At 45.9% G+C, this 22,243-nt stretch overlaps 2 protein-coding genes across 4 annotated transcripts in view; one reads left to right on the top strand and one right to left on the bottom strand.

Moving 5' to 3' along the window:
- Window positions 1-5,529, bottom strand: part of RPS6KB1 (ribosomal protein S6 kinase B1) — a 44,642-nt gene extending 39,113 nt beyond the window's left edge. Inside the window, exon 1 of one of the 2 annotated variants that reach the window (XM_077296191.1) lies at window positions 5,193-5,529. In XM_077296191.1, coding sequence (XP_077152306.1) covers window positions 5,193-5,324 — 132 coding nt within the window. In that variant the 5' untranslated portion in view covers window positions 5,325-5,529. The remainder of the gene's footprint in view (window positions 1-5,192) is intronic. The other variant, XM_077296192.1, reaches the window with a different exon arrangement.
- Window positions 5,530-5,668: 139 nt separating this feature from the next.
- Window positions 5,669-22,243, top strand: part of TUBD1 (tubulin delta 1) — a 55,435-nt gene continuing 38,860 nt past the window's right edge. For both annotated transcript variants that reach the window (XM_077296194.1, XM_077296193.1), the window contains exons 1-4: window positions 5,669-5,819; window positions 17,303-17,484; window positions 18,475-18,622; window positions 19,777-19,993. In XM_077296194.1, the coding sequence (XP_077152309.1) occupies window positions 17,316-17,484; window positions 18,475-18,622; window positions 19,777-19,993 (534 nt within the window). In that variant the 5' untranslated portion in view covers window positions 5,669-5,819; window positions 17,303-17,315. The remainder of the gene's footprint in view (window positions 5,820-17,302; window positions 17,485-18,474; window positions 18,623-19,776; window positions 19,994-22,243) is intronic.

The following is a 22,243-nucleotide window of genomic DNA, read 5'->3' as shown; positions in this document are numbered from 1 at the left end:
CTGCTTCCTGCTCTGAGTGCAGCCGCACAGTGAGAGCAGATCGCAGCACTGCTGTGATCTGCTCTCACTTTCCGGCCGGCAGACAGAGCAGGAAGCAGACGGCAAGGGACCTGAAGGACACCGACGGGTGAGCATGTACGGTTTGTTTTTTTACGTTTACGCTTGTAACCAGGGTAAACATCGGGTTACTAAGCGCGGCCCTGCGCTTAGTTACCCGATGTTTACCCTGGTTACAAGCGAAGACATCGCTGGATCGCTGTCACACACAACGATCCAGCGATGTCAGCGGGTGATCAAGCGACGAAAGAAAGTTCCATACGATCTGCTACGACGTACGATTCTCAGCAGGATCCCTGATCACTGCTGCGTGTCAGACACTGCGATATCGTAACGATATCGCTAGAACGTCACGAATCGTAACGTCGTAGCGATGGAAATTTCAATGTGTGACGGTACCCTAAGGGTATGTGCACACGTTGCGGATTTGCCTGCAGATCCGCAGCGGATTGGACACTGTGGATTCGCAGCAGTTTTCCATCAGGTTTACAGTACCATGTAAACCTATGGAAAACCAAATCCGCTGTGCCCATAGTGCGGAAAAAGCAGCGCGGAAACGCTGCATTGTATTTTCCGCAGCATGTCAATTCTTTGTGCGGATTCCGCAGTGTTTTACACCTGCTCCTCAATAGGAATCCGCAGGTGTAAAAACGCAGGTGAAATCCGCACAAAACACTCACGAAATCTGCGGGTAATCCACAGGTAAACGCACTATGTTTTACCTGCGGATTTTTAAAAAACGGTGTGGAAAAATCCACACACGAATCCGCAATGTGTGCACATAGCCTAAAGACGTAGATCGCCGGCCATATAACTCGGGCGATGATTACAGCAAAATCCTTGTACTGGCTTTCTGCTCTCCTGACCTGAGAGTGACAGCTGCATCAAAATACATGACACTGTCATGCTCAGGTCAGGAGAGGTGCGGTCATGATACGGCGTCTGTCTGCACCCTATCAGTTGATCCTGGAATATTTAGGAGAGAAAGTCACTGACTAGTTCCAACAGTCGCTCCTATTACAGTAACATACTGTAGCTCGAACTCTGAGCACTGTAGAATGAGCCACTCCGTCACAACTGTTGGTAAAGGCAGACTGCATGGCTAGCAGCTTGACTTTACACATCAGTGGGACTGGATAAGAAACCTTGAATTTATTAAAGGCTGAGTCACACATAACGATATCGTTGCAACGTCACGCTTTTGGTGACGTAGCAACGATCCCGCTAACGATCTCGTTATGTGTGACAGCGACCAACGATCAGGCCCCTGCTGGGAGATCGTTGGTCGATGGGAATGATCAGGACCATTTTTTGGTCGCTGATCACCCGCTGTCATCGCTGGATCGGCGTGTGTGATGCCGATCCAGCGATGTGTTCACTTGTAACCAGGGTAAATATTGGGTTACTAAGAGCAGGGTCGCAGGACGAGCGGTGGAAGCCGCGTCCGCATAGCACAGCACCGGCACCAAGTGTAGCCTGCTATTTATAGCTGTACCAGCCACAAGCAGAGGGATTAATCTCCCATTAGTACGTCAATCTGTGAAATACTCTGAGAGGTACATTGATGAAGGTCTAATCTGAGACCGAAACGTCAATATTGTATGTACTCTCTTTCAATTAAATCTCACTTTCATTTGATCATGTGTGTGCCAAGTTTATCCACAACGCTGTTACTGCCGGCGCTGACACATTCAGTGCAGGGAAGCTCTCGGCAGCAGCGCGTGCATAAGCAGCGCTCCTGCCGAAAGCAGTTAACCCTGTGGACGCCGGCGGGGGACGTGACAGACATCAGAATGTGAGTATGTAGTGTTTTTTTTTTTTTACTTTTACAATGGTAATCAGGGTAAATATCGGGTTACTAAGCGCGGCCCTGCACTTAGTAACCCGATGTTTACTCGGGTGCTGCAGGGGGACTTCGGCATCGTTGAAGACAGTTTCAACTATGCCGAAGTCGTTCCCCTGATCGTTGGTCGCTGGAGAGCTGTCTGTGTGACAGCTCCCCAGCGACCACACAACGACTTACCAACGATCACGGCCAGGTCGTATCGCTGGTCGTGATCGTTGGTAAGTCGTTTAGTGTAACGGTACCTTAAGAGGTGTACTAATACTTTTGTCCATGCAGTGTACGCTCACTTTTGATGTATTGTTGGAATTCAGTGAAAGAACAATCAGCAAAGCTCAGAGCACAGTCATTATCTAATCTGTACACTAAGGACAGCACACAGTGCACACCAGCAGAACTGTCAACAAGACTGATGGAGGCTTCTCCACAAGTACAACATGTTTGTATGCAGCGGAGTGTGAATTCCTGCAGACCTCAGGAGCCAGTTACACCACTCAAGGCTTTACTAACCAAAGACATTGAGAGAAATAATTGCTGCAAGTTTCTATGTAAGGGTACAGTCTCACAGTGACACTTTGGTCGCTACGAAGGCACGATCCGTGACGCTCCAGCGTCGCTCCATTATCGCTCCAGCGTCGTAGACTGCGGTCACACTTCGCAATGCACGGCGCTGGAGTGATAATTTCATGACGTATTTGCGATGTAGAAGTCGTACGGGACATCATCAAGCTCCTCCACCCATTACATCGTATACAATATCGTGCACACCTTTGTTACACGATGCGATCATGCCGCCACAGCGGGACACTTGACGACGAAAGAAAGTTTCAAACGATCTGCTACGACGTACGATTCTCAGCGGGGTCCCTGATCGCAGTAGCGTGTCAGACACAGCGAGATCGTAAGTATATCGCTGGAACGTCACGAATCGTGCCGTCGTAGCGACCAAAGTGCCACTGTGAGACGGTACCCTTACTTATGTCCATGTGATGTAAAATTGCAGTAGGTTTTGGTCAGACAGGGGCCAGTTCTCTATTGTATAGAATCTTTAGTCATTGCAGATCACTTAGTACCCCTCCAACACCATTAAGCCACTGACGCTGTCTGATTTCACATCCAGATGACTATATACAAGTTGTTTGCAGCGTCCGTACCTCTCTGTTTATTACACAGGCCACTGAAGTCATAGAGACGACTGATATGTAGAGATATAAAAAAACAAACAAATCAACCCATGAGCAAGAATTGGACTTCTGTGGTGGGGATTGCCAGCCTATCTAAAAAGGGTCTTTATGGTCACACCCTAGTCTGATGATATGGAGAAATGCAATTGTACAGTTGTCAGGGCAATCGTACAACATCCAGCAAGTGTCATACACCAGACCCCCACAAATTCATGAGCTGCCCCTGCCACAGCCATTCCAGGTCAGCGCTCATGTCACAGGGAGACCAACCTGAGGCATCCCAGGACCCCACTGTTATTATGCTACCAGAATTCACTCTAAGTGGGCATGATCAGGTAACACTGAAGCCCCATAATCAGGAGGCGCCAGCTAACACTGGATTTTCTCTACAGAGACTTGGATCCCCAGAGTGGAATGCTCCCTTTGTGCCTGTGGCCATGACCACTGATGGGAAGCACTGGCTGGGGAACAGATGGCATTACTAGTGTGCAAGGATCTCGGCAGCATAGGAGCATGACCACTGATGGGAAGCACTGGCTGGGGAACAGATGGCATTACTAGTGTGCGGGGATCTCGGCAGCATAGGAGCATGACCACTGATGGGAAGCACTGGCTGGGGAACAGATGGCATTACTAGTGTGCGGGGATCTCGGCAGCATAGGAGCATGACCACTGACGGGAAGCACTGGCTGGGGAACAGATGGCATTTCTAGTGTGCGGGGATCTCGGCAGCATAGGAGCATGACCACTGATGGGAAGCACTGGCTGGGGAATAGATGGCATTACTTGTGTGGGGGATCTCGGCAGCATAGGAGCATGACCACTGATGGGAAGCACTGGCTGGGGAACAGATGGCATTACTAGTGTGCGGGGATCTCGGCAGCATAGGAGCATGACCACTGACGGGAAGCACTGGCTGGGGAACAGATGGCATTTCTAGTGTGCGGGGATCTCGGCAGCATAGGAGCATGACCACTGACGGGAAGCACTGGCTGGGGAATAGATGGCATTACTAGTGTGCGGGGATCTCGGCAGCATAGGAGCATGACCACTGACGGGAAGCACTGGCTGGGGAACAGATGGCATTTCTAGTGTGCGGGGATCTCGGCAGCATAGGAGCATGACCACTGACGGGAAGCACTGGCTGGGGAATAGATGGCATTACTAGTGTGCGGGGATCTCGGCAGCATAGGAGCATGACCACTGATGGGAAGCACAGGCTGGGGAATAGATGGCATTACTAGTGTGCGGGGATCTCGGCAGCATAGGAGCATGACCACTGATGGGAAGCACTGGCTGGGGAACAGATGGCATTCCTAGTGTGCGGGGATCTCGGCAGCATAGGAGCATGACCACTGATGGGAAGCACTGGCTGGGGAACAGATGGCATTCCTAGTGTGCGGGGGATCTCGGCAGCATAGGAGCATGACCACTGATGGGAAGCACTGGCTGGGGAACAGATGGCATTCCTAGTGTGCGGGGATCTCGGCAGCATAGGAGCATGACCACTGATGGGAAGCACTGGCTGGGGAACAGATGGCATTCCTAGTGTGCGGGGATCTCGGCAGCATAGGAGCATGACCACTGATGGGAAGCACTGGCTGGGGAACAGATGGCATTACTAGTGTGCGGGGATCTCGGCAGCATAGGAGCATGACCACTGATGGGAAGCACAGGCTGGGGAACAGATGGCATTACTAGTGTGCGGGGATCTCGGCAGCATAGGAGCATGACCACTGACGGGAAGCACTGGCTGGGGAACAGATGGCATTCCTAGTGTGCGGGGATCTCGGCAGCATAGGAGCATGACCACTGATGGGAAGCACAGGCTGGGGAACAGATGGCATTACTAGTGTGCGGGGATCTCGGCAGCATAGGAGCATGACCACTGATGGGAAGCACTGGCTGGGGAACAGATGGCATTCCTAGTGTGCGGGGATCTCGGCAGCATAGGAGCATGTGCCGCTCTGAAGCCTGGGACAGCGGGCCTGCAGAAAGCCAGCCATCTCCCAGCAGCCTCCGCGCCGCCGGCACCCGGCCTCCGCGTCACATGCACAGTGTGGCCTCCACGCTCAGGGGCCTGCTAGCAGAGTGCAGCTTCCACTCACCCCGTCCTCCAATTCATCATCCGAAATAGCGTCTTCGGGCTGGTCCAGGTCTATATCAAACACGCCCGCCATGGCTTCGGATGTTCTCGGCTTCCCCGCAGCGCGGTTCGGTATCCCGGTCCCCCGCCTCATGGGCTCCGACACACGGCCGCCATCACCGGACGTTGAAGCGCAGCGGCGCCCCCGAACGCCTCTACTTCCCAGGTCCTCTGCGTGCGCGCTCCCGGCTACACAGGGTGCGAACACTCTGTAGGGACAACAAAGTGCACATGCGCAGAAGATGCTACCAAGGTAGGCTGTCAGTGCGCTTGCGCAGCCTGGCACCTGAAGCCTGTGTGTGGAGACTCACACTAGTTGCCACAGCAGCTATTGATAACGTCGTTTCTGTGCAGTGACCCAAATAACGAATGGAGACACCAATACTGCTGCCGGCTGGTGTGCGACCTGACATGTAGCCAACACTTGTCTTTACAGGCTTCAACAAAATGGCTCCTTAGCTGCAGACAAAGATCCGCTTGGGACAGGCTGCAGGAGATGGGAAACCGTGCAAACGTCTGCCTGGTCTGTCAGAGCTGATGATCTGCAGAGCCTCGCATGTGTTCCTGAGGCCTGAGCTCTCCCTGGCAGGTATGTCCGTGGTCCTTCTGAAATTGTCTCTTTTTATTGTTCGTTATTCTAGCTTGGTTTATCTTATTGTCATGCACAGCTTCTATCACTGACCCAATACACGTGAAACTTGTCCGCAAGCCACAGAATCTCTTAAAGGGGTTGTTCACTGCTCCGCAACCATTGTTTAAAGGGGTTGTACCATGTTTGGAAGCGATCCCATATCCTTATATCGCTGGGGGTCCCCCCCACCAATTCCGAGAAGCTGGGGTCTGAACAGCCCAATGTGTGGTTAGAATGGTTAACTCACAAACTGCATCATAGAATTTTAGAAGATTTTGCCGTGAAAATGCAGCGCCCCAGAGTCCTGGTTGCTGCAGTAATGTTGTTCTCCCACCAGGGGGAGCAACATTACGTCTGGAGGCAATAAAGGAGAGCCCCTGTCCAGGTATCACAAACACACCACACACTTCACACTCCAGCCACCAGGGGGAGCAAAGGTTCTCTCTATTAGGCCACTCCTCACAGTTAGGTAAAACTGGGAGTTGGAGGGAAAGTTAGTCAGAGTGAGTTCCTAGCTGGAGGCCGGGAGAGAAAGGTCTCCAGGCCGAGCTGTCTGGAGTGATCTCAAGCAGATCCAGACTTTGGTCTGAGGAGGACGAGGGTCCACGGAGCTGCACCTGCCCCACGTGCGGCAGCATCCTAGGAAAGAGACATTGAAAGGAAGCATGTTCTAGTGAGTGAGAAATGAAGGCATAGCAACAAGTAGATACCAGAGAGGATAGTAGACGAGAGGAGCTGCATCCTTCTGGTGCGCGTTCCGGTAGCCAGAATACCGAGGGAGTAAAGTGCTCTACGCCATTGCTTCAGAGACTGGCAGGACCGTCAATTCCAAGTTGGCTGCCCGACATTAATACCTAAGAAGACAGGTGGCAAACTGTGGGGTCGGGGCGTCTCTAGGGTCCCTATAAACAAGCCTCAGGCCATCAGTCATACGGGTTTTGTTCTATCCGACCACGGGGAACAGAGAGAGAATAGTAAGGCTACTTTCACATTAGCATCGTGCACTGCACGTCGCAATGCGACGTTGCGGCGCACCGACGCATACTGTGGAAGCGCCGCACAACGGGGGCAGCGGATGCTGTTTTTCAACGCATCCGCTGCCCCATTGTGATAGGCGGGGGCGGAGTTTCGGCCGCTCATGCGCGGTCGGAAAAGACGGTATCGACGCACCAAAAAACGTTACATGCAATGTTTTATGGTGGCGATGGACCGACGCAACACGACGCACGATAGTTGCAACGTGTGGCAATGCGTCGCTAATGCAAGTCTATGGAGAAAAAACGCATCCTGCAAGCACTTTTGCAGGATGCGTTTTTTCTACAAAACGACGCATAGCAACATGCAGTGCACGGAACTAGTGCGAAAGTAGCCTAATAACAGTGAGGACTTCATTAGAGCTTAACCCCTTTCTGACATCTGATGTACTATCCCGTCGAGGTGGGGTGGGCCCGTATGACCACCGACGGGATAGTACGTCATATGCGATCGGCTCACGGGGGGATCGCGGCCGGGTGTCAGCTGACTATCGCAGCTGACATCCGGCACTATGTGCCAGGAGCGGTCACGGACCGCCCCCGACACATTAACCCCCGGCACACTGCGATTAAACATGATCGCAGTGTACCGGCGGTACAGGGAAGCATTGCGCAGGGAGGGGTCTCCCTGCGGGCTTCCCTGAGACGATCGGTACAAGGCGATGTACTTACCTTGTACCAAGCGTCTCCTCCCTGCAGTCCCCGAATCCAAAATGGCCGCGGGGCTGCATCCGGGTCCTGCAGGGAGTACTTCCGGGTCCACAGCAGGCGCTAGTAAGCCTGCATGGCTGTATGTCAGATCGCTGACCTGACAGAGTGCTGTGCAAACTGTCAGATCAGCGATCTGTGATGTCCCCCCCCCCTGGGACAAAGTAAGAAAAAAAAAATTCCTAAATAAAGGAAAAAAAAAAATTTATTCCCATAAATACATTTCTTTATCTAAAAAAACAATAAAAGTACACATATTTAGTATCGCCGTGTCTGTAATGACCCAACCTATAAAACTGTCCCACTAGTTAACCCCTTCAGTGAACACAGTAAGAAAAAAAAAAAAAAAAGCCAAAAAACAACGCTTTATTATCATACCGCCGAACAAAAACTGGAATAACACGCAATCAAAAAGACGGATATAAATAACCATGGTACCGCTAAAAACGTCATCTTGTCCCGCAAAAAACGAGCCGCCATACAGCATCATAAGCAAAAAAATTAAAAAGTTATAGTCCTCAGAATAAAGCGATGCCAAAATAATTATTTTTTCTATAAAATAGCTTTTATCGTATAAAAGAGCCAAAACATAAAAAAATGACATAAATGAGGTATCGCTGTAATCATACTGACCCGAAAAATAAAACTGCTTTATCAATTTTACCAAACGTGGAACGGTATGAACGCCTCCCCCAAAAGAAATTCATGAATAGCTGGTTTTTGGTCATTCTGCCTCACAAAAATCGGAATAAAAAGCGATCGAAAACTGTCACGTGTCCGAAAATGTTACCAATAAAAACATCAACTTGTCCCGCAAAAAACAAGACCTCACATGACTCTGTGGACAAAATATGGAAAAATTATAGGTCTCAAAATGTGGAGACGCAAAAACTTTTTTGCTATAAAAAGCGTCTTTTAGTGTGTGACAGCTGCCAATCATAAACATCCGATATAAAAAACGCTATAAAAGTAAATCAAACCCCCCTTCATCACCCCCTTAGTTAGGGAAAAATAATTAAAAAAAATGTATTTATTTCCATTTTCCCATTAGGGCTAGGGTTGGGGCTAAAGTTAGGGTTAGGGTTGGGGCTAAAGTTAGGGTTAGGGTTGGGGCTAAAGTTAGGGTTAGGGTTTGGATTACATTTACGGTTGGGATTAGAGTTAGGGGTGTGTCAGGGTTACGGGTGTGGTTAGGGTTACCGTTGGGATTAGGGTTAGGGGTGTGTTTGGATTAGGGTTTCAGGTAGAATTGGGGAGTTTCCACTGTTCAGGCACATCAGGGGCTCTCCAAACGCGACATGGCGTCCGATCTCAATTCCAGCCAATTCTGCGTTGAAAAAGTAAAACAGTGCTCCTTCCCTTCCGAGCTCTCCCATGCGCCCAAACAGGGGTTTACCCCAACACATGGGGTATCAGCGTACTCGGGACAAATTGGACAACAACTTTTGGGGTCGAAGTTCTCTTGTTATCCTTTGGAAAATGAAAATTTGGGGGGCTAAAAATCATTTTTTTGGGAAAAAAAATTTTTTTTATTTTCACGGCTCTGCGTTGTAAACTGTAATGAAACACTTGGGGGTTCAAAGTTCTCACAACACATCTAGATAAGTTCCTTGGGAGGTCTAGTTTCCAATATGGGGTCACTTGTGGGGGGTTTCTACTGTTTGGGTACATCAGGGGCTCTGCAAATGCAACGTGACGCCTGCAGACCAATCCATCTAAGTCTGCATTCCAAATGGCGCTCCTTCCCTTCCGAGCTCTGCCATGCGCCCAAAAAGTGGTTCCCCCCCCACATATGGGGTATCAGCATACTCAGGACAAATTGGACAACAACGTTTAGGGTCCAATTTATCCTGCATTTACTCCTATTGGAGGCAGACACTCAGATATAGTAGACTGCATCTGAGTTTTTGGAGCTACTGAATGGGTGCCTTAACGTAATCAGAAGGCACCCTGAGGCCATGTGCACACGTTCAGTATTTTTCGCGTTTTTTTCGCTATAAAAACGTGAAAAAAAACGCTTACATATGCCTCCTATTATTTACAGTGTATTCCGCATTTCTTGTGCAAATGTTGCTTTTTTTTCCGCGAAAAAATCGCATCGCAGAAAAAAAAGCAACATGTTCATTAAATTGCGGAATTGCGGGGATTCCGCACAACTAGGAATGCATTGATCTGCTTACTTTCCGCATGTGGCTGTGCCCACCATGCGGGAAGTAAGCAGATCATGTGCGGTTGGTACCCAGGGTGGAGCAGAGGAGACTCTCCTCCACGGACTGGGCACCATATAATTGGTAAAAAAAAAAGAATTAAAATAAAAAATAGTCATATACTAACCCTCTGATGGCCCCGAAGTCTTCCCGCCTCTCATCGGTGCAAGCTGCCGCTTCCGTTCCTATAGATAGTGTGTGTGAAGGACCTGCGATGACGTCGCGGTCTTGTGATTGGTCGCGTGGCCGCTCATGTGACCGCTCACGTGACCGCGACGTCATCGAAGGTCCTGCACACACACACCATCTATAGGAACGGACGCCGCTGAGGAGATCGGCTGTCTGCAGGTGAGTATAACCATTTTTTTAATTTTTTTTATTATTTTTAAACATTCTATCTTTTACTATAGATGCTGCATAAGCAGCATCTATAGTAAAAAGTTGGTCACACTTGTCAAACACTATGTTTGACAAGTGTGACCGACCTGTCAATCAGTTTTCCAAGCGATGCTACAGATCGCTTGGAAAACTTTAGCATTCTGCAAGCTAATTTCGCTTGCAAAATGCTAAAAAAAAAAAAAAACGAGAAAAAACCGGGAAAAAAACTCAAAAAAAAAAATGCTGATTTCTTGCAGAAAATTTTCGGTTTTCTTCAGGAAATTTCTGCAAGAAATCCTGACGTGTGCACATACCCTTACAGGGACAACATAATGATGCAGATTATCAAAACGAGATTACTGTTACAATTCTTCTTTCTAGCCAAACTAGATAGTGTTTTAGCTGCATGGCAGACTTCTTATGAAGCTTGGAGAAATTGTGAATGGCCTCATAATTTTTGAAAAGTGTAATAGCATTTTCAAAAATTATCAATTTTTTTTTTTGCAAAATAGAACATTTTGATTGAAAGCTTAAGTAGCCTTGAAAAATAATTATATTGGTTTGGATTAGTTTTTCTGTGTATGTGTTTGTGTATGTTTTTTTTTCTCTCCCCTCCCTCCCCTCCTCTCCAGTGATGAGTGGTGGGAGAATGTTTCATGAGTAACATTAAAAAAAACAAAACATACTTTTAAAACATGTTTGATAATTGATAAAGATTTATTTAAAAAAGTGAGGGGGAGGTATTGATTGTTTTATGCTTCAAAGACTTGCATGCTAATATAAAAAACGTAGGGCAATGTAACCCGCTATGTACCCTTAAGGCTATGTGCACACGTAGGAAATGTGGTGCAGAATTTTCTGCACTAAATCTGCATCTCCTGGCAGAATCCGCAGGTGCATTGTTTATGCGTTTTTTATGCGGTTTTTGTGCAGTTTTTGTGCAGATTTTACCACTGCAGATTTCTATTAATGGAGGGGTGCAGAAACGCTGCAGAAACGCACAAAAGAAGTGACATGCACTTCTTTGAAATCTGCAGCGTTTCTGTGCAGATTTTTCTGCACCATGTGCACAGCTTTTCTTTTTTTTTCACATTGATTTACATTGTATTGTTAGGCTATGTGCACACGTCAGGATTTCTTGCAGAAAATTCCTGAGAAAAACCTGAAATTTTCTGCAAGAAATCTGCATGCGTTTTTGCCGCGGTTTTGACGCGTTTTTGCCGCGGTTTTGGTGCGTTTTTTTCCGGACATTTCCCAATGCATTTTATAGTGGGAAATCCGCAAAAAAACGCAAAATTAATGAACATGTGTGTTTTTTACCGCGATGCGTTTTTTTCACGGAAAAAAAACACATCATGTGCACAAAACATGCGGAATTCATTCTAAATGATGGGATGCATATTGTATGCTGTTTTTTGCGGTTTTATAGCGTTTTTGTCGCGAAAAAAACGCAAAAAATCAGCAACGTGTGCACACAGCCTAAATCACAGTGCAGTTCTGCAGCGTTTCTGCAGCAGAAAAATCTGCTGCAGTTCTGCACCAATTCTGCACTAAATCTGCATCTTGTGCACATACCCTTAAGAGTATGTGCACACGTTGCGGATTTGCTGCGGATCCGCAGCGTTTTTTGAGGTGCAGAAATGCTGCAGATCCGCAATTGATTTACAGTACAATGTAAATCAATGAGAAAAAAAAAATGCTGTGCACACTTTGCGGAAAATCCGCTGCGGAAACGCTGCGGTTTAAAAGAAGTAGCATGTCACTTCTTTTTTGTGAATCTGCAGCGTTTTTGTACCCACTCCATTATAGAAAACCGCAGGGGTAAAAACCGCAGCAAATCCGCAAGAAAACCGCAGCAAAAACGCACAAAAAAACCGCTGCGAAACCGCACAAAAAACCGCAGGTGCGTTTTCTGCCAGGAGAGGCAGAATCCACACCAGAAATTCCTAAGCCTAATCCGCAACGTGTGCACATAGCCTTAACCCCTTTCTGTCATTAGACGTACTATTCCGTCCATGTGGGGTGGGCCCTACTTCCCAAGGGTGGAATAGTACGTCATACGCGATCGGCCACGCTCACGGGGGGAGCGCGGCCGATCGCGGCCGGGTGTCAGCTGACTATCGCAGCTGACATCCGGCACTATGTGCCAGGAGCGGTCACGGACCACCCCCGGCACATTAACCCCCGGCACACCGCGATCAAACATGATCGCGGTGTGCCGGCGGTATAGGGAAGCATCGCGCAGGGAGGGGGCTCCCTGCGGGCTTCCCTGAGACCCCCGGAGCAACGCGATGTGATCGCGTTGCTCCGAGGGTCTCCTACCTCCCTCCTCGCCGCAGGTCCCGGATCCAAGATGGCCGCGGCATCCGGGTCCTGCAGGGAGGGAGGTGGCTTACCGAGTGTCTGCTCAGAGCAGACACTTGGTAAGCCTGCAGCCCTGCACAGCAGATTGTCGATCTGACAGAGTGCTGTGCACACTGCCAGATCAATGATCTGTAATGTCCCCCCCTGGGACAAAGTAAAAAAGTTTAAAAAAAATGTCCACATGTGTAAAAAAAAAAATTAAAAAAAAATTCCTAAATAAATAAATTAAAAAAAAATATTATTCCCATAAATACATTTCTTTATCTAAATAAAAAAAAATCAAACAATAAAAGTACACATATTTAGTATCGCCACGTCCGTAACGACCCCACCTATAAAACTATATCACTAGTTAACCCCTTCAGTGAACACCGTAAAAAAAAAAAAAAAACGAGGCAAAAAACAACGCTTTATTCTCATACCGCCAAACAAAAAGAGGAATAACACGCGATCAAAAAGACGGATATAAAATACCATGGTACCGCTGAAAACGTCATCTTGTCCCGCAAAAAACGAGCCGCCATACACCATCATGTGCGAAAAAATAAAAAAGTTATAGTCCTCAGAATAAAGCGATGCCAAAATAATTATTTTTTCTATAAAATAGCTTTTATCGTATAAAAGCGCCAAAACAAAAAAAAATTATATAAATGAGGTATCGCTGTAATCGTACTGACCCGAAGAATAAAACTGCTTTATCAATTTTACCAAACGCGGAACGGTATAAACGCCTCCCCCAAAGAAATTCATGAATAGCTGGTTTTTGGTCATTCTGCCTCACAAAAATCGGAATAAAAAGCGATCAAAAAAATATCCCGTGCCCGAACATGTTACCAATAAAAACGACAACTCGTCCCACAAAAAACAAGACCTCACATGACTCTGTGGTCTCAAATATGGAAAAATTATAGCTCTCAAAATGTGGTAACGCAAAAAATATTTTTTGCAATAAAAAGCGTCTTTCATGTGCGATGGCTGCCAATCATAAAAATCCGCTAAATAACCCGCTATAAAAGTAAATCAAACCCCCCTTCATCACCCGCTTAGTTAGGGAAAAATTAAAAAAATGTAAAAAATGTATTTATTTCCATTTTCCCATTAGGGTTAGGGCTAGGGTTAGGGTTAGGGCTAGAGTTGGGGCTAAAGTTAGGGTTAGGGTTTGGATTACATTTACGGTTGGGATTAGGGTTGGGATTAGGATTAGGGGTGTGTCTGGGTTAGAGGTATGGTTAGGGTTACCGTTGGGATTAGGGTTAGGGGTGTGTTTGGATTAGGGTTTCAGTTATAATTGGGGGGTTTCCACTGTTTAGGCACATCAGGGGCTCTCCAAACGTGACATGGCGTCCGATTTCAATTCCAGCCAATTCTGTGTTGAAAAAGTAAAACAGTGCTTCTTCCCTTCCAAGCTCTCCCGTGCGCCCAAACAGGGGTTTACCCCAACATATGGGGTATCAGCGTACTCGGAACACATTGGAGAACAACTTTTGGGGTCCAATTTCTCCTGTTACCCTTGGGAAAATACAAAACTAGGGGCTAAAAAATAATTTTTGTGGAAAAAAAAAAAAAAATTATTTGCATGGATCTGCGTTATAAACTGTAGTGAAACACTTGGGGGTTCAAAGCTCTCACAACACATCTAGATGAGTTCCTTAGGGGTTCTACTTTCCAAAATGGTGTCACTTGTGGGGGGTTTCTACTGTTTAGGTACATTAGGGGCTCTGCAAACGCAATGTGACGCCTGCAGACCATTCCATCTAAGTCTGCGTTCCAAATGGCGTTCCTTCCTTTCCGAGCCCTCCCATGCACCCAAACGGTGGTTCCCCCCCACATATGGGGTATCAGCGTACTCAAGACAAATTGGACAACAACTTTTGGGGTCCAATTTCTCCTGTTACCATTGGGAAAATACAAAACTGGGGGCTAAAAAATAATTTTTTGGGGAAATGTTTTATTTTTTTTATCTTCACGGCTCTGCGTTCTAAACTGTAGTGAAACGCTTGGGGGTTCAAAGTTCTCACAACACAACTAGATAAGTTCCTTGGGGGGTCTAGTTTCCAATATTGGGTCACTTGTGGGGGGTTTATACTGTTTAGGTACATTAGGGGCTCTGCAAACGCAATGTGACGCCTGTAGACCAATCCATCTAAGTCTGCATTGCAAATGATGATCCTTCCCTTCCGAGCTCTGCCATGCGCTCAAACAGTGGTTCACCCCCAGATATCAGGTATCAGCGTACTCAGGACAAATTGGACAACAATATATAGGGTCCAATTTCTCCTGTTACCCTTGGAAAAATACAAAACTGGGGGCTAAAAAATAATTTTTGTGGAAAAAAATAATTTTTTATTTGCACGGCTCTGCGTTATAAACTGTAGTGAAACACTTGGGGGTTCAAAGCTCTCACAACACATCTAGATGAGTTCCTTAGGGGGTCTACTTTCCAAAATGGTGTCACTTGTGGGGGGGTTTTACTGTTTAGGTACATTAGGGGCTCTGCAAACGCAATGTGATGCTTGCAGACCATTCCATCTAAGGGTACCGTCACACAGTCACACTTTGATCGCTACGACCATACGATCCGTGACGTTCCAGCGATATCCATACGATATCGCTGTGTCTGACACGCAGCAGCGATCAGGGATCCTGCTGAGAATCGTACGTCGTAGCAGATCGTATGGAACTTTCTTTCGTCGCTTGATCACCCGCTGACATCGCTGGATCGTTGTGTGTGACACCGATCCAGCGATGTGTTCGCTTGTAACCAGGGTAAACATCGGGTAACTAAGCGCAGGGCCGCGCTTAGTAACCCGATATTTACCGTGGTTACCAGCGTAAGAGTAAAAAAAAACAAACAGTACATACTTACATTCCGGTGTCTGTCCCCCGGCGTCTCAGCTTCTCTGCACTGTGAGCGGCGGCCAGCCAGAAAGCGAGCACAGCGGTGACGTCTGACGTCACCGCTCTGCTTTCCGGCCGCAGTGCTTACACAGTGCAGAGAAGCTGAGACGCCGGAGGACAGACACCGGAATGTAAGTATGTACTGTTTGTTTTTTTTTTACTTTTACGCTGGTAACCAGGGTAAACATCGGGTTACTAAGCGCGGCCCTGCGCTTAGTTACCCGATGTTTACCCTGGTTACCCGGGGACTTCGGCATCGCTCCAGCGCCGTGATTGCAACGTGTGACTGCAGTCTACGACGCTGGAGCGATACTCATACGATCGCTGCGACGTCACGGATTGTGCCGTCGTAGCGATCAAAGTGTGACTGTGTGACGGTACCCTAAGTCTGCATTCCAAATGGCGCTCCATCCCTTCCGAGCCCTCCCATGCGCCCAAACGGTGGTTCCCCCCCACATATGGGGTATCAGCATACTCAGGACAAATTGGACAACAACTATTGGGGTCCAATTTCTCCTGTTACCCTTGGGAAAATAGAAAACTGGGGGCTAAAAAATAATTTTTGTGGGAAAAAAATTTTGTTTTATTTTTACGGCTCTGCATTATAAACTTCTGTGAAGCACTTGGTGGGTCAAAGTGCTCACCACACATCTAGATAAGTTCCTTAGGGGGTCTACTTTCCAAAATGGTGTCACTTGTGGGGGGTTTCAATGTTTAGGCACATCAGTGGCTCTCCAAACGCAACATGGCTTCCCATCTCAATTCCTGTCAATTTTGCAGTGAAAAGTCAAACGGCGCTCCTTCCCTTCCGAGCTCTCCCATGTGCCCAAACAGTGGTTTACCCCCACATATGGGGTATCAGCGTACTCAGGACAAATTGTACAACAACTTTTGGGGTCCAATTTCTTCTCTTACCCTTGGGAAAATAAAACAAATTGGAGCTGAAGTAAATTTTGTGTGAAAAAAAGTTAAATGTTCATTTTTATTTAAACATTCCAAAAATTCCTGTGAAACACCTGAAGGGTTAATAAACTTTTTGAATGTGGTTTTGAGCACCTTGAGGGGTGCAGTTTTTAGAATGGTGTCACACTTGGGTATTTTCTATCATATAGACCCCTCAAAATGACTTCAAATGAGATGTGGTCCCTAAAAAAAAAATGGTGTTGTAAAAATGAGAAATTGCTGGTCAACTTTTAACCCTTATAACTCCCTAACAAAAAAAAATTTTGGTTCCAAAATGGTGCTGATGTAAAGTAGACATGTGGGAAATGTTACTTATTAAGTATTTTGTGTGACATATCACTGTGATTTAATTGCATAAAAATTCAAATTTGGAAAATTGCGAAATTTTCAAAATTTTCGCCAAATTTCCATTTTTTTCACAAATAAACGCAGGTAATATCAAAGAAATTTTACCACTATCATGAAGTACAATATGTCACGAGAAAACAGTGTCAGAATCACCAGGATCCGTTGAAGCGTTCCAGAGTTATAACCTCATAAAGGGACAGTGGTCAGAATTGTAAAAATTGGCCCGGTCCATAACGTGCAAACCACCCTTGGGGGTGAAGGGGTTAAGGAAACTTATCAGCAGATTTTTGTACCCCATATTATCTATGTTAAGTCGCTGTAATCCTGCTCCCCTCCAGAGATCTTGCACAAATGCCAACATTCCCGGGGGGGTCACACATGCACAGACCGAGACTTTGGCTCTTGCAACGTACTCAGGAACGCCCCGGGATTGACAGCGGTTGCACAAGTTATCACAAGTTCCCTTTCAGTGAAAAGACTGCTCAGTACATGCTAGAATACTTTTGTGCACTTTTTATATTTCTTGCCTTTCCTTCTGCAGATAAAAACTGGTCATGGCTCTTATTACACTACAGTTGGGCCAGTGTGGCAATCAAATTGGCTATGAGTTATTTGATGCCATTTGCAATGATTTCCACAGCAATGGACTGTGCCCCAGGAAGGAAAATGGGCTCTATCAAGCTGCGTCTAAGGACAGATTCTTTGATGAGACTGAATCTGGAGGTATACATTGTTCTCAGACTTTTATAAGCTACTAGATGGTGGCCCGATTCTAACGCATCAGGTATTCTAGAATATGTATGTAGTTTATTTATGAAGATTTAAGAATAATGCAATGAATACACAGTGATTTTCCAGGTAAAATAATTCCCGCGCCAATCAGCGACAGGCGCAGTCCGGACGTGAATTGGCGCGGGATTTGAACCATGCTTCGCTGATTGGTCGCGGCACGCCAGGCACGACCAATCACAGACAGGCGCAGTCCGGCCTGAAGCGTGATTTAAATCCCCGCGCCAATTCGTGGCCGGACTGGACCTGTCACTGATTGGTCAGTGAAGCGTGGTTTAAATCCCGCGCCAATGTCGCTGATTGGTCGCGGCCGGCCGGGCCGTGACTGCGCCTGTCCCTGTCATCTAGGGTCATTATCGCAAAGCATTACTGGGACGGGAGGATCGCGAGGAGCGAAAAAAGCTGCCGGGGACGCCGGAAGGTGAGAATATCACAATTTTTTTTTTTTATTATTATTATTTTTAACATTATATGTTTTTACTATTGATGCTGCGTAAGTTGGTCACACTTGTCAAAAGCGGTGACGGACCCGGAAATGCCGCAGGCAGCGTTTCCAGGTCCGTCACAGAATGACGACACATCGCTAGCGCATGCCCAGTATGACATGCGTTGGCGATGCGCCCGGTAACAGGGGTAATGGCAGCGTTAACGGTCTGCGTTACACCGCGTTATGCCGCGGTGTAACGCAGTCCGTTTAAAGGACTGCTTAAACGCTTTGTGGGTTCTGACTGGAGGGGAGTAGGGAGGGGCCAATTCGCGGCCGGACTGTGCCTGTTGCTGATTGGTCACGCCCAGCCAGCTGCGACCAATCAGCGACGCGGGATTTCCGTGACAGACAAGCAGACAGAAGTGGACCTTAGACGATTATATAGATAGATGATGCTTTGCTTCACTGTATTGACGATATGTATTTATTTTTTATAGATTTTGTAAGCCGGGCAGTACTTCTTGACATGGAACCAAAAGTAATTTCTCAAACTTTATCAATGGCAGCCCATTCTGGTAAATGGAAATATAGTGAGGACTCACAATTTTCTCAAAAGCAGGGATCGGGGAACAACTGGGCAAATGGGTAAGAAGTATATATTGCAGCACTTGGTTAAAACTACTTCTCGCAGTATGCTATTTTGTGGTGGCATCTTCTATCTACTATGTTACTCTTTAAAAAGTAGATTACCGTAGTTTAATTCCAGTCTTTCTAACAAGCTCCCTTAAAAGGGGAGGTCTGTTAAAGATGGCCTAATATTGCTGAGTGTGTGCTCTCGAAATGGCATCCCTATGTGACACTGCCGTCTGGCTACCTACCTCTTCTAGTTCACACAGATTGTTTTATTTGCAAAGATGTCTAAAATCAGAACCTGAATGGAGTCTTATATGACTCACCTTAGAAACAGTAATGATGTGATTTTTAACCTTCAACCAGTCATAGAGATGGGGCTTGTCTTTTTGGCTTTTTTATATGGGCACAATTGCCCCTGAGAAGTCTGATTTCTTAAAGCGTATCTCTCGGCTTAACATGCAGCCCTATGTAAGCACCATATCATATTCCCAGTAGCCAAATCGGCACAAAACATGTTGGTTGGTAAGAGCTCTGAGAATAATACACTGCACTCTTAACTAGGGATATGTGCACACATTACATTTTTTAGTGCAGAAATGTCTGCAGCATATACCGTACTTGTCTTTTGGCAAGAAAAATGCATAAATTGTGCGCAAAACGATGCTTTTTTTTCCCACATTCATTTGAATGGCTAAAACACGCTGAAAGAATTGAAATTCTGCATGATTTGAATTGGTTTTTCCTGAAACTGTTTTGCTGGCGGTCTTGCCATCGTTTTTTGTGGCGGAGCCACCAGCATCTTATCTTTTGGGGTCTTATTCCTATTGTTTTACCTATATGTCTAGTATTCAATATAATATCATGCCATAAAAGTAAGCAGGAGACTTGGTATCCCTTCTCTATTGATTGTAGTGGTCCTGGCAGTGGATCCATCATCCAGCCATCATTCATTTATTACCTATACTGTACATGAGTGGTAACTCTTTCGGGGGAAAATTTCAACTTTATAAACCTCATACATGGATTGTCCTCTGCCTAATCAGCTAGGGGAAAACTCTAAATAAAGTGTATTATAGAGGACTTAGAGTTTTAGTATTATATTTTATGTTATTTGCTATAAGCTAATGGCTTATTATTATTTTTTTATAATACTTTTATAATTATAGATTCTATGCACATGGACCGAAACATAAGGATATTATCATGAACTTGGTTAGAAAGGAAGCAGAAAAGTGTGACCGATTAGGTGGTTTCATCACAATAATGAGTATGGCAGGTGGCACTGGCTCTGGCATGGGAACCTTCATCACAAGATGTTTACGTGATATCTATCCCAACGCCTTATTACTTAATGAGGTTATTTGGCCTTATGGAACAGGAGAGGTAAATATGTTGTACTTTTTCACTTATAGAAGTACAAGAATATGCCTTGATCTTTTGGAAGCATATACTTTTTTATTATTATTTAGTTTGTTTTGTAGCTTGTGGTTTGTGGTTTTTTTTGGGGGGTCTGTTTTATTCTGTAAATTATCTCTAGGGTTTGTATAAGATTTTTTTTTTTTTAAATAAGTATCAGATATAATAAGTCAATACACTATATCCTAATCTTATTTTTGCAGAGAATTTATTCTTTAAAAAAATGTTTTATTCAATTTACAGTTTGCTGTAGGATTCTAGGGTCAGCCTACAGTTAGGGAAATGACATGGAGTATTTATTCATTTGAAGGGTGAGTCCTGTAGCGAAGCCCAGTGGACTTTACTTGGTGACTCAGGTCATTCTCTAATGTTGTTTTAGCCTTGTTTATACAAACAAAACACTGTTGATTGCTGGCACTTTGTACTATTTGTGTATGTCTGTGTCATAGCTTCTCCTTAAAGGACTCAGAACTATGTATATCAAGACAAAAAATAGAATTCTGCAGACCAAGGGTTCAAACAAATGACATAAAACGACAGGCACAAGCATGGCTTTTAAATTTGAAGCTGGCTTATTTTCCTTAAACTGTATTTGGTTCCTACTGTTTTGTACGCCACTAACCAAATCTATCAACTACGAACAGGATATGTGTTAAATATGTAATTGGTGGAGCCACCGTAAAAGGGGATCCATGTTTTCTTTGTGAATGGTAGGGCTCCATTTATTGTTTGGGGTCACACATGCACACTAGTGATCCCAATAAGTGAATGGAGAGGTAGACATAAACGCATTGCACTGGCTCCATTTAGACAGGTGACATGGGGCCCCCATTATGAGGATTTATGCACTGATATTCTCAGTACTGTGCTGTGCGGTCATCCTTGGCTTTAGATTATGCTTATTCCTCTCTTTGGTATCGAGTGAAACAGGACTATGGTATACACCCTTGACACTACTTGTAAAAAAAAACAAAAAAAAAACTGGACACTGTGTGTGTGGAAGGGGGAGAGAGGGTCTACTCTGACTGGTGGGCTGCACCCTCTCCTAGGACACTAGGCAGCTTAGCTTTAGCCTAGTGTCTCGGTAACATACAGAATCTGTGTATGGTCTTTTGCATTTTTTTTCATTTTCGTTTTACTTCCTTTTTTTTTTTTTTTTTTTTTTTTTTTTACTTTTTAACCCATTTTTGTTAAGTGGCATGGTTTTCCCCCACCTTTTTCTGTCACTTCAATGAGGACACTCCATGTGCTCCACTGTAGTGTTCCTCCCTGTGGACCCCACATCTCCATCTATCACCTGGCGATCGGGGCTTTTGCCACATCAGACTGGCAGTGACTTCAGAATCCTAAGATGTTACCAAAGGCATAAGCTTCTGGGTATCAGAAGACCCTAGATTGCTTGGTTCTTTCTCTAACTTCCGCCCCTTAATCGGTGGCCGAAGGGGGGAAATGAAGACTAGGCTTTCTGCTGTCAATTGGCTCTTTTTGTGCTATTTTTTTGGTGGGGGGGCGAAACCTGCTTCTTTTTACTTTGGGGTTCTTTTTGGCTCCAGCCCTAGCCTCACGTTTGCCAGTGACTCCTCTGCCTGCATTTATCCTCCTGGTCATCCGGCACGTTATAAACCCAAAGTCTGCAGCTGTCTTTCTGCCACTATCAGCATTTAGGGACATAGTTCGGTGGTTTTACATCTCCTGAACTACTCCTGCATATTAGTAGGTGCCCCTCTGGATCTATTAATCTTTTTTCTACGCATTATCTCCTTTTCCTGGGAAGATTCCACAGGCAGTCCCCTTCACACTTATCAGCTATTCTGTTTGTGCTTCAGCAATCATTTGCCATGTGGTCAACCAAGCTTTCTGTACGCTCAGTGCCCTATCCCTCTGTCTACTCAGGACCCCTCAAATACCCCTCAGGAAATAACCTTGCCATCCCCTCCTACTCTGTGGTTTATTTCCTGGAGTTCTTGCTTGTCAATTAATGTTCCGACCTAGAACTTGAGGAGTCTATTCCACATCCATGCTCAGAATAAATGTAGGATAAGTTCCTACAAATCCTCTTTGGCTTCCATAGACATTTCTGGGAAAAAGCCACAGCAGATGATACTGCTTTTCCCTCTGCCCTGTCTGAATACCTGGGAACCACCTCAGACTCAGTCCAAGTAAAATACTAAGCTGACCTTGCCCATGCAGGACTCTATCCTGGAAACACAAACACCC

The sequence above is a fragment of the Ranitomeya variabilis genome, chromosome 3 (assembly GCF_051348905.1).
Source record: "Ranitomeya variabilis isolate aRanVar5 chromosome 3, aRanVar5.hap1, whole genome shotgun sequence".
Lineage (NCBI taxonomy): Eukaryota > Metazoa > Chordata > Amphibia > Anura > Dendrobatidae > Ranitomeya > Ranitomeya variabilis.
This window is presented reverse-complemented; position numbering and strand designations above follow the sequence as displayed.